General features: G+C 43.1%; 1 protein-coding gene across 4 annotated transcripts in view; it reads left to right on the top strand.

Moving 5' to 3' along the window:
• The window catches only part of LOC127436053 (calcium-dependent secretion activator 2-like), a 225,334-nt gene that overhangs the window by 133,733 nt on the left and 72,552 nt on the right, over positions 1 to 19,049 (top strand). For all 4 annotated transcript variants that reach the window (XM_051689966.1, XM_051689965.1, XM_051689964.1 and 1 more), the window contains exon 13: positions 3,318 to 3,505. In XM_051689966.1, the coding sequence (XP_051545926.1) occupies positions 3,318 to 3,505 (188 nt within the window). The remainder of the gene's footprint in view (positions 1 to 3,317; positions 3,506 to 19,049) is intronic.

The raw sequence follows: 19,049 nt of genomic DNA, 5'->3' as shown, positions 1-19,049 counted from the left end.
TGAACGGAATCAAAAGAATCGAGTCACTGAAATGAATCAAAATCACCACCACCACAGTGAACTGTTCTCATTCTGTGGCTGCACAGCTTGTGAGGTTTGTTGAGGCATTGCCATCTATTGACACTGCTTGTAAAACAGGGCCCGTATTCACAAAAAATCTTAAGGCTAAAAGTAGCTTCTAACATGGAAATTTATGAGCAACAATTAAAAATTATTGACGTGTCACTTCTAATTTTAGGACTCGTAAAATTTTCATCAGTAATTCATGAAGCATTTTAACGCTAAAAGTGGCTCCTAAACCAACGACAGCTTAGAAGTCCTCCTGTGGCTTGGTGTCGCTAGACTCTGTGATCTGTGTCACTAGTGGGCATTCCTACTGTTTGTCGCTCTAACGTTATTGGAGAACTGCACGTCTGGCAATAACGTTTAAAAATTTGATCACGGATGAGACCTAATACTGGTAAAATTAAGATATCATTACAGTTTGACAAGGAATCAGTTCTCTTGTCTCTAAAATTTTACATTCTGCAGTGTAGAGTGTTTTATAAAATGTGCAGCAGTGTTCAGTGTATTAAATCATTATTAAGACAATCAATCTATCATGAATGAATGAATCAAACTCACTCGGAATGCAGACCGTTTCTGACACGCTTTTCCACACATCATTGTTTTATTATATCCATGCATGTGGTTACAGACAAATTATATAGTACAGTAAAAATCCCTCACGATGCTGAAACTTCTCTTCTGTCTTGCATGCACTCATCCCCAGTCTGCCAGGAGACAAATGACGTGAGCTCTGCTGTCTTCGCTCTAATTGCAGTTGCTCGTCATGTGCATAAAGTTTAAATTTTCTCAACTTGTCTTGTCGCTCTCCACGGCGATCTCTGTCGCCAATGGCCACGGCAGATTGTGTCGCCGGAAGTCGCTGTGCTCTCATCGAAAATGAATAGGATCGTGTTACTGGCTCACGCAATGTCGCTGGCAGTGTGAACGCAGCTTAAGAATGATTCACAAACGATCCGAAGCATGGCTGCTGTCGTTAATCGTCAAATATATTAGAATATTATTATGACATTGACTGTTTAAAAAGGTATCACCTTTTTAAGGTGTAATCACAATGTATTTTAATAGTATAATAGAAATATTATAATGTTAACATTTACCTTTAAAAAAGGTATCGCCTGAATCGCGAGGGTGTTTGTATTACTGTAAACTTAGATGCAGTTACCTCCCAAAAAATGAAACAACCCAATTACACCGGAGATAAAGGTTTTAAAAACTCTGCACTATGGACACAGTCAAAATGAAACTGTGTACTGCGGAATTGGGAATTTTTGTCATTCGTCAGCAGAATCATCTCTCAAACTATATACTGAGTATGCCCTCTCCAGACCTCACATCATCCAACAATTCATAGCGTATTTTTCCTGTAGATGCACACTTTCTGGTGAGGCAATCGTGGGACTACCCAGTGTTTTGATGCTGTTGATGTGATGCACGCTCGTTTCATTACATCAAACACAGGTTGAAGAAATGTTCATCCATCTATCCAACCATGCATCGATCTATCTATCTATCTATCTATCTATCTCTCTGTCTGTCTGTCTGTCTGTCTGTCTGTCTGCCCAATCTCTTAATCGATCCATCCAACCATGCATCGGTCCATCCATTCTATCTATCTGTCTGTCTGTTTATCTATCTTTCTCTTGTTTGTCTGTCTGTCTATCTGTCTGTCTGTCTGTTACTCTTTCTGTTTTTCTCTATCATCTATCTGTCTGTCTGGCTGTCTATCATTTACCTGTCTCTATATCTATATCTATCTACCTGTCTGTCTGTCTGTCTGTTTATCTATCTTTCTACCTGTTTGTCTATCTATCTATCTGTCTGTCTGTCTGTCTGTCTGTCCACCTGTCTGTCTGTCCAACCATGCATTGATCCATCCATCCAATATCTGTTTATATCAGTCCAATCTCTCAATCCATCCATCCATCCAGTCATGCATCGATCCATTCATCCTAACTATCTGTCTATCTATCTATCTATCTATCTGTCTGTCTGTCTGTCTGTCTGTCTGTCTGTCCAACCATGCATCGATCCATCCATCCATTCATCCAATATCTATCTATATCTGTCCAATCTCTCAATCCATCCATCCAGCCATGCACTGATCCATTCATCCTATCTATCTATCTATCTGTCTGTCCAACCATGCATCAATCCATCCATCCATTCATTCATCCAATATCTATCTGTATCTGTCCAATCTCTCAATCCATCCAGCCATGCATTGATCCATTCATCCAGTCTATCTGCCTATCTATCTGTCTGTCTGTCCAACCATGCATCAATCCATCCATTCATCCAATATCTATCTATATCTGTCCAATCTCTCAATCGATCCATCCATCCAGCCATGCATTGATCCATTCATCCAATCTATCTGTCTATCTGTCTATCTTTCTGTCTGTCTGTCTGTCCGTCTGTCCAACCTCTCAATCGATCCATCCAACCATGCATCGATCCATCCATCCATCCATCCAACCATGCATCGATCCATCCATTCATCCAATCTGTCTATCTGTCTATCTGTCTGTCTGTCTGTCCAGTCTCTCCATCCATCCAACAATGCATCAATCCATCCATTCATCTATCAATCTGTCTGTTTGTCTGTCATTTACCTGTCTATCTATCTATATCTATCTATCTGCCTGTCTGTCTGTCCAACTATGCATCGATCCATCCATCCATTCATTCATCCAATATCTATCTATATCTGTCCAATCTCTCAATCCATCCATCTATCCAGCCATGCATTGATCCATTCATCCAGTCTATCTGTCTATCTGTCTATCTGTCTATCTGTCTGTCTGTCTGTCCAATCTCTCAATCGATCCATCCAACCATCCAACCATGCATCGATCCATCCATCCATCCATCCATCCAACCATGCATCGATCCATCCATCCATCCATCCATCCAATACCTCTATCTATCTGTCTGTCTGTCTGTCTGTCCAGTCTCTCCATCCATCCAACCATGCACCAATCCATCCATTCATCCAATATCGCTATCTATCTATCTATCTGTCTGTCTGTCTGTCTGTCTATCGATCCATCCAACCATGCATCCATCCATCCATGCATCCATCCATCCATTCATCCAATATCTCTATCTATCCATCCATCCATCCACCCAAATGTATTTGTACTGCCCAGGTGCCAAGGAATGACTGAGATCGGCTAATTGCATGCTTACATTAGATGGATTTGATATCCTATACATTAATTGTGAACATAGTTGTTTTGTCTGTACAGGGTTGGTTCAGCCCGGGCCAGGTGTTTGTTCTGGATGAGTACTGTGCTCGATATGGGGTGAGGGGCTGTCATCGTCATCTGTGCTACCTAAGAGACCTGATGGATTTTTCAGATAACAACGCTCTGGTGGACCCTACCCTCCTACACTACAGTTACGCCTTCTGTGCCTCGCATGTCCATGGAAACAGGTATTCGTTCAGATTGAAAATGTAAATGTATAACAGTGGTATTTGTAACAAGACCATAGTAAGCACATGGAAGCATGAATCTTCTTTACTACTGTGGGTAGATGTAACATGATTTCTATAAAACAAATTATGGCATTTTTGTAATAACAAACAGTAGGCCTACTCTAAACACATGTAAAAACAGTAAATACAAAATAGAACTATTTAAAAGTTGTAACAAAAATGTATTATATTCCCTCATTCTCCTAATGTAGCCTATGACAAATTTAATAGAGCTGAAGTAGTGATATGATAATATGTATCATGAATCTATTTCTGCCTAAAGTACTGTTAGCATTACTATAGTAAATTCAAGGGTGGTCATGTAGAAATCTGTGCTGAATTCAAATGGTTTCCATGTCTCACGCTGTGCTACTCACTGGTTCTGTGAGTAAAAACGCACCTGCTTTGCGCTTATGCTGCTCTGTCCATTGAGCCGTATCCACCTACAGAGCCATGCAGGTGCATTAGCGGAGGGTGTCTGTCTATTTGACGCTGCTAAACCAGATACTTCAGATGCGTCGCTAGACATCAGAATCAGATGAACAGTGGTACAAATTCATATCAACCCGTATAATGGAGTCTAGATAAACATTTTAATGCAAACAGGAACTTGACGATAGATCTGATTAACATAACTGATAAACGCCCTCCATTTGTAACCTAACGCCCCCCTCTCTACTAATTTGCTCTCAGCACCCCCTGGCATCCTTTGAATGCCCACTGGGGGTGGTACCGCCCCCGTTGTGAACCCCTGATGTAGATTAAAAGAGCTTTTATAAGGTTACTGATATGACTGAACTCTTCATCTCACATGAGTGGTCATGATTTTATACATATGTTTCAAAATTACTATTCATTTCTTAAGAAGTAAAATGTTTTAAATGAAAAAAAAAAAAAGTTACTGACTAAACCTTTAAAAAAGGGATAGTTCACCCCAAAATTATAATTCTCTTATGATTTACTCACCCTTATGTCATCTCAAACTCGTATTACTTTTTTCCCGAGGAACACAAATGAAGATATTTGATGAAGATACGATGTAAATATATACAAACAATGCAAGTCAATGGGGACCAAGCTTCAAAAGCTCCAAAAAGGATATAAAGTCATCATAAAGGTAATTGATGCACTAGGAAGTGTAATCAAGCTTGAAATCATGATCAACAAGGCGACTGCTGATGTCAAGATATATAGTGAAGAGTTATATTTTTCTCTGTTTTCTGATCACTTCAGGAGACATGGGTTAAACCACTGGAGTCTTATGGATTACCTTTATACTGCCTTCAAGTACTTTTTGGAGCTTTAAAGTTTGGACTCCATTGACTTGCATTGTATGGATATATTAACATCGTATCTCTATCAAAATATCTTTGTGTTACTCAGAAGAAAGAAAGTCATACAAGTTTGAGACAGCATAAGGGTGAGTTAATGATGAGAGAATTATGATTTTTGGGTGAACTATTCCTTTAAGCAATAAGGTACTAAAGGCAGTGTTATGATTTGAATTTCGTTATGACTAAATTATGTTGTTTGGCACGCTGTTAAGGAACAGAGCTGGGTAGAGTAGCCAAAAACTTTACTCAAGTAAAATTATTAATACTTACAAAAAAAAAAACATTAAAAAAAAATAAAAGTAATAATCTTAATAATTACTTAAGTGTAAGAAAGTATCCAATCAAAATAATACTCAAGTAGCGAGTTACTAGTTACTTCCGATTTGATTATTATTATTAACACCTTGCCTCTGTTACAGTGATGGTTCAAAGATTAAAATTCTGTTATCATTTATTCACCCTCATGTCCTAAACCCACATGACTTTCTTCCATGAAACACAATTCAGGAGATGTTGGACAGAATGTTAGCCTCAGTCCCCATTCACTTTCATTGCATCTTTTTTCTCATATTTTGAAAGTAAATGGTGACTGAGGCTGTTCCAAACATTCTGCCTAATACCTTGTTTTGGGTTCCAGAGGAGACAGAAAGTCACACAGGTTTTGCACAATGTGAATGACAATAAATGAGGACAGAATATTCGTTGGGTGAACTATCAGTTTAAGGATGCTTGATAGATTTGGTCAGGTCTGACAATGAGAAGAAAACTTTGGAAACATTCCTAGTAATTATTACAGTGAAAATGTAAACAATGTCTTAGAGGCTCAATTATTTTATTATATTATTAATTATGAATTATGAACCGAAGCAAAATCATGTATTATTAAAGCCTACTGTCGCCAGCTTTTTAAAGTCCTTCATGGATTTTTTTGTTCAGTATTTTCTGTGGCTTACAGTAAACTTATATACAGTGACAAAGGAATTTGGATCATTAGTTTTGTACACAGAAAAGTTAATTTGCACCTGATCTCTGTCTCTGAAAGTGCATTTAGGCTTATTTTAGGTCAGATGCAGAGTCACTGCCTGCTCGTGCTGCATTAATCAAGCATTCTATCAGCAGAGCAAAATGCATTTACACATAACACTGACGTTTACATGGATTTAAATGCACTGATTTGTTTCAGCACTGTTATAAGTGTATACTTAAAAACTGAGGTCAATAGAGACCATAGTTACAGAATCAACCTAAAACTGATAACAAGCCCACATTATCATTATCACCACAACTTAATGCAATGTGGCTACTTAAGATGGATCTGCAATTTTGAATGCTGAAATATCTGCTTGTTTTGGTGTGCAATGAAGGCATGGCATAACAGAACTATTCTTTTTCACTATGTGGAGTGAAGAAAGTGTTTGTTTAGAGCGCTTTCTGCAGCTGCCTTGTTGGACAAGTGACAAAATGCAGCTGTAAAGTTCTGGTATTGTAAAAGTCCCTTTCAAAAGAACTCTCAATAAATTATGCATTTATTAACATTTATTAAATTAAAACCAGTAATGTGGTGATCGGAACCATCGCCCAAAGTAAAAGAAAAAAATTCATTAGAAATTGACTGATTAAGAGTTAAAAGTACCCAACATTAAACATACTCTTAAAAGTAAATTTTTTCCAAAAAGTTACTCAAGTGAATGTAACAGAGTAAATGTAGCATTTTACTATCAACCTCTGTTAAGGGCACAAATTTTATTGAAACATCATTTTATTACACAAATTCAAGTGCAATCCTTCTGTTAAAAACAAATAGTCCCTGTTATGTAAGCAAAGGTTAATAGTTGACCTAGAATATGGGTGCCGAACAAGGGTTTTCAGATCATATCTCTTCCTATATGTATTTTAGCATGGCTGGAACGCTGTATTGACCAATCAGCATCCAGGACCAAAATCCAGCATCCCGAATCTGTTTAAAGAGTTAGTTCACCCAAAAATAAAAATTCTCTCATCAGTTATTCACCCTCATGCTATCCCAGATGTCTTTGACTTTCTCTCATCTGCTGAACACAAACAAAATGCAAGTGAATGGGTACCAACATTCTGAAGCTCTAAAAAGCACATAAAGGCAGCATAAAAGTAATCCATATGACTTCAGTTGTTCAATCCATATCTTGTGATATAAGTGTGGGTGAGAAATAGATCAATATTTAAGTCCTTTTTTTTACTATTAATTCTCCTCCCTGTCTAGTAGGTGGTGATATGCACAAAGAATGTGAATCACCAAAAACAAAAGAAGAATGTGAATGTGAAAGTAAAAGTGGATATTTATAGTAAAAAAAAGATATATATATATATATATATATATATATATATATATATATATATATATATATATGTTTCTCACCCACACCTATCACATCACTTCTGAAGATATAGATTTAACCACTGGAGTTTTTATTCAGCCATTTTGTCCTTTTGGAGCTTAAAAATTTGGTACTCATTCACTTGCATTGTGAGGACTTAGCAGAAATATTCTTTTAAAAATCTTAATTTGTGTTCAGCAGAAGAAAGAAAGTCTTACACATCTGGGATGGCATGAGGGTGAGTAAATGATGAGAGAATTTTCATTTTTGGGTGAACTATCCCTTTAATAAATAGCTTTTTTTTAAAATGGCTTACAAAATTTTACAGAACTTTTACTCTTTAATGTTTTTTACTGGAAGAACATTGCACTTCCCATTGTTTAAAAAAAAAAAACTGAATTAAATATCCAGAGACAATACCATTTCATAAAACAATGAATTATTTATTTATTTGAGATTTTACTGAAGGCAACATTGAATAGCTGTGAAAAAATTATGAAAAATAGTACACCAGCCCCCCACACACAAAAAGAAACAAGCACTTTAATAATGCCCTATAGCTCTTTCAAACAGCAGGGAGACATTTGCTTTCCCTGGAGGTTGTGCATTTTGAAATCTCACGTATGAAGTGTTTGAAATCAAGGATTTAATTTATGTTGAACAAATGAGAAGTCCCTTGTGTTTGATAGATCACAAAAAGAGAAAAAGGAAAAAAAAAAACACTCAGAAGGGCTTTTGTGTGAGCATAATGGGTGGTCATACAAAAGGAACCACAAAGACACAAGAAATTCTTTCTGGAGCTCAGCATGGCAGCCATGTTCCAGCATTGGTCGAACAGATGGAGAGTGTCTGCTTAGCAAATTAATTAATGGCTCCCTATTAACGCAAAGCAATTAAACCATAATTACAGCATCCATTTGTTCTTCTTTTTCATTTTAATAACTTATATTTGATTCGATTTTATATAACAAACCTACTTTCTGTAATTGATTACATGGATTTTTGATAATTTATTGATGAAAGAAAGTAAGTCATAAGGGTTTGGAACAACTAGAGGGTGAGTAAATAATGACAGAATTTATCTATTTATTTATCTCACTGTAGCAGTGAGAAGGCTGAATGAAGCTCGGGGTATGAGCAATGTCCCTTGTCCACTTGTTGGTGAAGTTCTTTGTGTTCAGCGTGCACACTGTTCTCTCGAAAGCTGTTCGTTTTCCACTTACCTCGAATCACCCACCAATTGACTTATTTCATGTTAAATACACATGGATGTGCTCTGTCTCTTTGATGGCTCATTTTGTCAATTAGGAACAGTAATGATTAGCCTCTCTAGCTAATCACTAGTTACAAATGAGTAAAATTGGCATGAGCAGCTTTTTTATTGGCAGGGGTTTCATTTGAGGAATGACTGTTCAGAGGCGTGGATTCCATAGAGACTGTCCTTGGGAATATATAGTGGATGATATTCAGAACTCAAAAAGCAAAAGAAGTAAAAAATAGAATGATAAATAAAATAGATAATTTATTCATGTTAATTAGCACAAATAAATTAATGCACTCCGATCCCTGTTTGGCGATGCTAGATCAAAGTGTGAATACTCAAAACAATAACAGCTTCTAGTTGTTAATGAAAAGAAAATTTAAATTAGATGATTTTAAGTAATTTGAAAGAACTTAAAGGCTTTTTTATATTCTTTGTGTGCCTCACTAGAATATAACATTTGTCCCAACTCTGGTCAAGACAGCCTTGACTCTAAACTTCAGTTCAGATGATAATGCATCTGCTCAGTTGTGAAACTCAGCTGATCTAAAACGGCAGTCAACAAGTGGTCGGCATATGGTGACTGGTGACAATTGAGTCTTATGGTGTGTGTGCACTGTAAAACTGATCTTTTTTTCATTGTCATCTTGATATCTTAATTTATACACATTCATTTGTGATCTTTTCTGATAATTTCTGGGCTCCAACAGAGCAGAGAACCGGCTTGATAATATAAATAAAGGTTTAATAATAAACTTAACTAAAAGCACAAACATACACAGGTATCGGACAGCTGTCCGTAACACTCTCTCTCTGTTGCTCTGCCGTCTCCGGTCGGCCTTATCCCTCTCGGGCTTCATCAGCCCAATTAGGGGCCGGGTGTTGGAATCATGACCCGACCACACCCTCCGCCCTGCCACATTCCTCCCTTGTTCTCTCAGACCGTGGAGCCCCTGGCATGACGTACATCCCCCCCTCACCATTTCCCGTCTGATGACCCGTCTGCTGGCAGGTCATCCCCGTCTTCCTGGAACTGGGAGGGGACAAAGGGAGGGAAACAACAACAACAAAAAACACGGTACATACACACCGTAACGGTGATGATACCAACTTAAAATATAATAATAATATTTAAAAAGAGAGGGAAAGGCCAACGCGGAGCGGCAGCGGGAGAGAGAGAGGAGAGAGAGAGAAAAAAAGAATAATTTACTCGCCGGTTCTCCGATATGCCGTAGCCTGGTCCTCGGCCACTCCTCCACCCTCTGGTGGATGACAGCCGTGCCTCCCCGGGCGGATCGGAGGCAGTCCTCCGGCCCCTGGCGGACAGAACGCCCTGCCGCATTTTCGGTGGATGGTAGGGATCTCCTCCGCCCCTTGCAGCGGCCCTGACCGCTCCAGGTGGTCGGTTAAGAGCCCCTCCTCCCCTCACGGTCGGCGGCCATTCCTCCGCTCTCAGGCGGCCGGGCTCCTCCGTCCCCTGGCGAATGGCCACAGCTGCTCCATTGGGGTGGATGGTAGTGGCGAGGACTCTACCATGGCGCATCCCTCCTCCTTCCCGGGTTGCGGCACCAGTGTAACAAGGTAAATGGAAAGGAGGAGGCGAGAACTTTTATAATATAAATAAAAGTTTAATAATAAAATTAACCAAAAGCACAAACACACACAGGTGTCGGACGGCTGTCCGTAACTCTCTCTCTCTGTCGCTCTGCCGTCTCCGGTTGGCCTTATCCCTCTCGGGCTTCATCAGCCCAATTAGGGGCCGGGTGTGTGGAATCACGACCCAGCCCCACCCTCCACCCTGCCACACTGGACAATTAAAGACTGGAAAAACATAGCCTGGTCTGATGAATCTCGAAATTCTGCTGAGGTACACTGATGGTAGGCCCACTGCAGCCTCAGCTTTCTGTTCTTGGTTGATAGAAGTGGAACCTTCTCAGAGTTTCGTTTGAGGCATGTAGCAGAAAGTAAAGCGGATATCCATGAACATATTCTGCTTTGTTTACTTAGTTATGTCTGTGAAATTCTCTGTGATATGGTTTTCTGTGCTGTACTTAGACTCTCTACACATTTTCTGCTATTTTCCCAAGTGTTTTCTGTGCAATCACTCACAGAGACTCGCACGCCATTATATATATTATTTATTTCCCTATGTCATTCTTTTATTGAGGTATGATACATCTCCCATAATCCCGCCCCTAAACACCCTGTCATGACAAAATTTACTGTGATTGGTTGCTTAACATGTCAGTTAGGTGGTTTTTCCTGTCTAAATGGGTGGTTCTTGTCCAATTGAAGCAGCTATATGCCACAGTCATAGGTCTGGCTACTCGAGACTAAACCCGACGTGGTTTTCTACTGTTGTAGCCCATCCGCCTCAAGGATTGACATATTGTGCATTCTGAATTGTTATTCTGCTCACTACAATGGTACGGAGTGGTTATCTGAGTCACCGTAGCCTTTCTGTCAGCTCAAACCAGTCTGACCAACAAGGCGTTTCCGTCCACAGAGCTGCCGCTCACTGGATGTTTTTTATTTTTGGCACCATTCTGAGTAAACTCTAGAAACTGTTCACAGTCGAAATCACTGAGATTTTTTTTTCCCCATTCTGATGGTTGATGTGAACAATAACTGAAGCTCCTGACCTGAATCTGCTTGATATTGTGCATTGCACTGCTGCCACACAATTGGCTGATTAGATAATCGTATGAATAAGTGGGTGTACAGGTGTTCCTAATAAAGTGGTTGGTGAGTGTGTATATATCAAAAAGAGAATGTAGGGAGACCACCCAGGGAATTTTTTGTATCTTGAAATCACACTGACTTGTGGCTTCTTCAGAAGTATATCATCACTTTACAACCTCAAAGCTCCCGGTAGGTCTTTCTTGAAATGTTTAAACATTATCACCAAAATATGTTTCTCTATGGAGAAAATAATATAGATTTTACTTTACCCTAGTTGCGCTTTGTTGCAAAAATTTAACCATCTCTAAAACTCTGAAACTATCATCCCACCAGGCAACAGACATACTGTACATTTAGCACCTCCAAACCCTCAAACGCTCTGGTTAGATTTTAACTTACGGTTAGACGGCTTATCAGTGATGAAGGGTGTGTTAACTGCAACACGATTGTCATCACAGACATCTTTGTGGCACATTTCATTCGTTGTCACCTGCGGTTGACTGACAGATGCACCATGGGCTTAACGAGGCTTGAGACTTATAAGCAAGTATGCGAGAGCAAACGGACAGGTGCGGCTTTGTGTGTGAGATGAACTTGTGAGTGCGTACTGACAGCGACAAGCCCTCGCTCAGACTGACAGCCAGGACGGTAATCAAAAGCTAACCTCTTTCTCACCTGTCATTCTTACCCAACCTCTCTCTCGCCTGTCCATCATGCTTGGCTGCTCCATGTGACAAGAATATTTACCAGTCTACACTCTTACTTACTCGAACTGTAAACATGACATAAATCTAGGGTGTCACCCTTTGGCTTGTCACTTCTGTCTTGTTTGTGAGGGTTTGATAATATCAGACACACACCAACCCATGTAATTGTCATCTTTATTCTCCATGGACCCTTTTCACATTTCCTGGTTTTCAACACAGAAGTGAACTTGTTTGCCTAGTTGACTAGTTTGCTAGTTTTAAATTATGTATATGTATAACATAAATATACAGAGAAATAGATTTTTGAGCACTACATGCTGGAAGGACCTCACTTTATAGTCCCAGAAGGTGCTCTTTGGTTGGGTTTAAATCATGCATATAGAAAAATTATATATTTTTTATATTTATATATTATATTATATATTATTATATATTTCTTCTGGTGCAAACGTTAAAAATGCCTGTATTTTATTTTGGCTTATCTCACATGGACATAAAAAAAGTGAAGGTGTTTTTATTTACAGGCAATTATATAAATATGCATTAAATAATGTAAAAATAATTTATGAAAAAGGTGGAAATGAGCCATCAAAGTCTGTGAAAAGAGTCCATTTTATCTCTTGCAGTTTCCTAAAAGTGCTCTTTCCACTGAAAATACGTTCTGGATCAACAAGCTTTGAACCTCACAACCAACTTACTTGACAGGTTGGCACGGACTTTCCCAAGACTCTCCCACTATGTAACCCTTGTTTACTGGCCATGGACGGGGTCAACGTTTCACTCATCTAAAACACACTCACTTCATCAGACACAAACTATAAGTCGACCCCCCACCCCAAAACAGGCCGGCACCCTGCACCCCACTCAGAGCAGCCATTCTAGAGGAAGCACTGCGTGAGCTTCGATGGCACGGAGGAGGACGACTATGCTGATGGAAGACGTTCACTATTCCTGCACATTTCAGTTCCTCTGGTCTCAACTGAAGCATTTTGGAGCTTGTTGTGATTGTGTAACACTATTTTTATGTCACACATTTTATGTTTTTTAAAGACACTTTGCAACTAAAGCAACTCGCAATAAAGTGCACAACTAGATTTTTTTTATTTTCTAAAGAAAATGTGAGCAGTGCTTGACCATAAAAAAGTCTTGGCAATGATGATAGGGTGTAGTGAGTGGTTGCCCGGCATTACCATGCAGTTGCTATGGTGTTCTGTGTTGTTAGGTGGTTGTTTCTTGGCAGAAGTCAAGAAGCCCCCTTCCTAGTCTCTTTGTTATTCTGAGGCCTATATATGGCTTGGTCCCTCCTGTTTAAATCGCTAACTTTAAGAATGAGCAACAGTAATAGTGATGTTAACCTTGGTAAAAGTATTGTAATGGAATTGAATGGGTTTCAAGGTTTGAATAATGTTTTAGTAGTCAAGTCACTGTAAGGATGACTTTATTACTAGCTAAAGTCGTAAGGCTCATGTAGGTTTGGCTGTGAACTACTGACGAGGATGGACTCATAAAGAGAGACAAACCAGAGTGATTCTTCGTGTGCTAACAGTTCAATTCCCAGGCCTCTTGTGAGAAGCTGTTAAACTAAGAGGACTTCCTTCAGAACTAATGAGCCTACACAGTTTGACAGACAAAGAGACAGAGATTAAAGGGTCAATGTTGAGTTTATACACTCCTTAGCCTTTACCATACTGCAGAAAAGAGATTTTTTTTTTCATTTGTAAGCACTGATCTTTCTCACTCACTCTCTCTCTCTCTCTCACTTTCACCCCCCACTTGCACACACACATCTTCTGCCACTCTTCACACCCCCTCTTTATGTTCTCTTGAGATTAGCTGGCTCCTGTTAAAAATAAAAAGACAGATTTGAAGAATAGACAGGTTTACAAGTTGCCTTTATCTCTGCATGCAATAAAAGAGCTTTCTCTTCAGCACTAAGCTGAGCCATTCATAAAGTGTGGAGGGTTTGTATAGCTGGACACATTGCCCTCTGAACTGATGGTTTAAAAAACAAAGTTTAAAATTGATTACTTTTGTACTAAAAATACAAATATGCCTTGCTCATTGGGTGAACATATGCTGGCTACACTTAATTGTTGTCATTATGTTGTATTGAAAAAGCAAATTTAGTTTAATTTTATTTATTTATCCATTTGGTTTGGTTTGTTTTTAGTTTGTTTTGAGGATTTTTTTTTTTTTCTAATTACCTTAATGTTGATTTGCTTCATGTTTTGTGTTTTGTTTTGTACAGGATGTTTCCAGTTACCTTAATGTGATTTGCTTCATGTTGTGTTGTGTTGTGTTTTGTTTTTCATTTTATTTTGTTTTGTACAGGATGTTTCCAATTAACTTATTGTGATTTGCTACATATTGTGTTTTGTTCCCTATCTGTCACTCACTCGACATTGTGTCGATGTAGTGACACTAGGGGTCACTCTTGGGAGCCCGAGACACCTCTGGTCTTTGATAAAAGGCCAATGAAAATTAGCAAGTGGTATTTGCATGCCACTCCCCCAGACATATGGGTATAAAAGGAGCTGGTATGCAACCACTCATTCAGATTTTCTCTTCGGAGCCGAACGGTCATGCTCACTGAGCTGAATTCCCACGACTGTTCATTCAACTCTGCTGGAACTGACGGCGCATTTCAGCGGCTTCTCCCCCCTCTGCACTGGTGCAATGCAGAGAATGTCCCTGGGCGTTTCAGCAGAAATAAAAGTATATTTCTCTAAAAGAGTATATTTCTCTAAAAGAGCACACACGGAACGTCTTTTTAAAGACGAGTCTTTTTAAAGATTCCTTTCCATTGTGTGTTATTCCTGGTTGCGCTCATTATCTCTCGCCTTCTGATGGTCACGATCACAGTCTTTCGTGTCTGGGCACTGCTCACGCGGAGACATCGTTCGCGGATGGGTCATGTACTCATGTACTCATTGCGAGGACATGTCCATGGCAACGATGCGGTCGCGGCTTGCCTTCGTAAGAAAGCAAGCCACCCCAGAGGCTCCCCGCCTTGGTCCTTTTACCCACGGGTATGAAGCCAGCGCGGCTAGCACTGGGGGCGATATGGGGACCCCAATGGGACCGCCTCCACCGGGTATCCCCCCGCGGACCTCCCATTCCCCAGCACGCTTGTCTGCCCCGATCGAGCTTCCGGATGAGTCCGCCGGCTCGTCTCACGGTGAGTTCGACCTCTTATTTGGAGCCTGCGAAAGTGATGAGCTCTCGAGCGCAGCATAGGAGAGCGGGCACGTCCACTCAGACACGGAAGCCTCAGCTGGGCTCCTCCCTTCGGGACGATTGCCCAGTCACAGGCTGACACGGAGATGACGACATGCTTTCCCGGGCAGCCTTGAGCGTCGGCTAGAGCGGAACCCTTCACTCTTCCCTGAACCCTCGCAGCTCGATGATTGGTTCCTGGGCTCGCGGCGCCACTCAAAACCACGCCCCGCCCCCGTTCCTTTCTTCCCGGAAGTGCATGAAGATCTGACAAGGTCGTGGGAGGCACTTTTTACTGCCCGGTCACGATCTTTTCAGCTTCCCCGTCCTCACTACCCTCTGGTGGGGCGGCCAAGGGCTATTCGGCAATCCTCCGGTGGATAAGGCGCTCGCGGTGTACCTATGCCCTCAGATCGCCGCCACCTGGCGCGGGTGCCCAAAGCCCCCATCCAAGGCCTGTGGGCTTACGTCGTCTCTGATGGCCAAGGCCTACGGTGCCGCTGGACAAGCCACCTCCGCTCTGCACGCCATGGCTCTCCTGCAAGTCCGCCAAGGTGCTAAAGGAACTGCACAAGGGTAGTTCCGCCCCAGGATTGATGCAGGAACTGCACTCGGCAACTGACCTCGCTCTCCTTGCAACGAACGGTGCGGTCTCTCAGGTGGACGATGTCCACATTAGTGGTCCAGGAGCGACAACTTTGGCTCAACCTGGTCGAGATGGGTGAGGCCGACAGGACACGGTTCCTTGATGCCCCCATCTCCCAGGCTGGCCTATTCGGCGACACTGTCAAGGACTTTGCGCAGCAGTTCTTGACGGTGGAGCAGCAGATGGAGGCTATCTGGCATATCCTGCCCCAGCGCAGCTCAAGATCCCACACCCCGTCTGCTCGTCGCCAAGGGTGTCCCCCTGCGGTGACTGCACCGGCTCCGCCGCACTCCACCCCTTCGGCCCGGCCCCGGCATAGAGCCCACCACAGGAAGCAGACGCCACCCATCTCGTGCCCACCAAGAACCCGTAAAAGGCTTCAAAGCACCCCTGAGATGGGCCAACAACTCAACTGCCTCGAGTTGTTGGCAGTTCTGCTCGCCCTGCGGAGGTTTCAGCCGTTGATCCAGGGCAAGCATGTGTTAGTTCGGACAGACAACATGGCAATGGTAGCATATGTCAACCGCCAAGGCGGTCTGCGCTCTCGTTGTATGTCACAACTCGCCCGCCGTCTCCTCCTCTGGAGTCAGCAGCACTTCAAGTCGCTGTGAGCCACTCACATCCCGGGCAACCTCAACATTACAGCGGACGCGCTGTCACGGCAGGTTACCCTCAGGGGAGAGTGGAGACTGATTTGGAGTCGATTCAGACAGGCACAGGTGCACCTGTTCGCCTCCCAAGAATCCTCCCACTGCCCGCTCTGGTACGCCCTGACCGAGACCCCCTCGGCATAGACGCGCTGGCACACAGCTGGCCCCCTGGCCTGCGCAAATATGCATTTCCCCCAGTGAGCCTACTTGCACAGACCCTGTGAAAGGTCAGGGAGGACGAGGAGCAGGTCGTCCTGGTAGCACCCTACTGGCCCCCCCTCCCCCCCCGGCGAATTCCCCTCAGGAAGGACCTTCTTTCTCAGGGACGGGGCACCATCTGGCACCCGCGACTAGACCTCTGGAATCTCCATGTCTGGCCCCTGGACGGGACGCGGAAGACCTAAGTGGTGGTGGACATGATCACTCATGCTAGGGCCCCCTCTATGAGGCGCCTGTATGCCTTTAAGTGGCGTCTGTTCACTAAGTGGTGTTCTTCCCGACAGGAAGAACCCCAGAGATGCGCAGTTGGATCAGTGCTTTCCTTTCTGCAGGAGAGGTTGGAAGGGCAGCTGTCCCCTTCCACCTTGAAGGTGTACGTTGCCGCCATAGCAGCACACCAGGACGCAGACGACGGTAAGTCCTTAGGGAAGCACGACCTGATCATCAGGTTCCTGAGAGGCGCCAGGAGGCTGAATCCCTCCAGACTGTGCCTTGTTCCCTCATGGGACCTCTCTGTAGTTCTTCAGGGTCTACAGAGAGCCCCCTTTGAGCCTAGCTTAAGGCACTCTCCTTGAAGACTGCCCTCCTGACTGCGCTCACTTTCATCAAGAGGGTAGGAGACCTGCAAGCGTTCTCTGTCAGCGAATCGTGCCTGGAGTTCGGTCCGGGCTACTCTCACGTGATCCTGAGACCCCGACCGGGCTATGTGCCCAAGGTTCCCACAACCCCTTTTAGGGACCAGGTGGTGAACCTGCAAGCACTGCCCCAGGAGGAGGCAGACCCAGCCCTGTCATTGCTGTGTCCGGTGCGCGCTTTACGCATCTATTTGGATCGCACGCAGAGCTTTAGGATCTCTGAGCAGCTCTTTGTCTGCTTTGGTGCACAGCGGAAAGGAAGTGCTGTCTCCAAACAGAGGATCGCCCACTGGCTCATAGCTATGGCATATCACGCCCAGGACATGCCGCCCCCGGTAGGGCTATGAGCCCATTCTACCAGGGGTGTAGCGGCCTCCTGGGCCCTGGCCAGGGGTGCCTCTCCAACAGACATTTGCAGAGCAGCAGGCTGGGCAACACCCAACACCTTTGCAAGGTTCTACAACCTCCGGGTGGAACCGGTTTCGTCCCAGGTAGTGTCACGCAATACAAGCGGATAAGCCCGGGATAGCCGGCCGGGTGTATCGCTTGCACATAGCACCTTCCACCTCTTTTGAGCTGAAGACGTGCACCATTAATTCCCAGTAGTGTTCACAAACTATGTTCCCTGGTTGACTTCCTCCGAGCCCTGTAGCAGTCGAGTCTTCGGAGAGACTCGCTGCCGGCCCAGTACATGTGCTAACTAAGAGCTCTGTTCTGGGGTAGGTGCTCCGCATGTGGCGGTTTCCTGTAAGGTAAAACCCCATGCGATGTATATCTTCCGCTAATTCTTTTTCCTGTTGGCAAACTGCGTCTTCCTTGGGCAGAGCCCCTCTGCCCCAGTCTCCGTGTTTGTAGTAACTCCTCCCCCGTTGGGTAGGATCTACCTTGAAGACTCTCCACATGGTCGGTAAGACTATGTGATGTATTTTTCCACTTAAATATCCCCCCTCACTTTGGGCGAGTTGTGGTATCCGCGGTGTCCTCCCCTTGGGAGGGACACCCCCGACTAGACCTGGTGGCCCAGTCAGATAATCCCTCTTGTTTTTTAGGGAGTGGAAAAAAAGAAGGGGAAAAGAGGCCACGACTGGGTTAGCCTGTCTCTATCTTTTGGGGAGTCAACTTGTCCCCAAAGGGCCGTTCGACACTCATAACTATGTTGGGGAAGGTTACGTGTCGACCTGGTGTGCTGGCTACGAGGTACACAGTGGTCTGCCCGTCACACACCACCAGTTCACGTAACACAGTTCAGCCAGTTGTGGCATTACGTATAGGGACCCCTAGTGTCACTACATCGACACTACGTCGAGTGAGTGACAGATAGGGAACATCATGGATACTTGCATAACCTCCGTTCCCTGATGGAGGGAACGAGACGTTGTGTCCCTCCTGCCACAACACTGAACTACCCGCTGAAATGGTCGGACCTTGTCTCGGCTCCTCAGCATAAAACTTGAATGAGTGGTTGCATACCAGCTCCTTTTATACCTGTATGCCCAGGGGAGTGGCATGCAAATACCACTCGCCAATTTTCATTGGCCTTTTATCAAAGACCAGAGGTGTCTCGGGCTCCCAAGAGCGACCCCTAGTGTCACTACATCGACACAACATCTCGTTCCCTCCATCAGGGAACAGAGGTTTTGCAAGTAACCATGACGTCCCCCCCCCCCCTGCAATTTAGTTTCCAACTTGTTTCTTAATGTGATTTGCTACATGTTTTGTTTTGTACAGGATGTTTCCAGTTACCGTAATGTGATTTGCTGCATGTTTTGTTTTTGTTCTGTATGTTTCCAATTACCTT

This window comes from Myxocyprinus asiaticus, chromosome 46 (genome assembly GCF_019703515.2).
Source record: "Myxocyprinus asiaticus isolate MX2 ecotype Aquarium Trade chromosome 46, UBuf_Myxa_2, whole genome shotgun sequence".
NCBI lineage: Eukaryota > Metazoa > Chordata > Actinopteri > Cypriniformes > Catostomidae > Myxocyprinus > Myxocyprinus asiaticus.
Note: the sequence above shows the minus strand (reverse complement) of the source record. Positions and strands in the feature narration are given on the sequence as shown.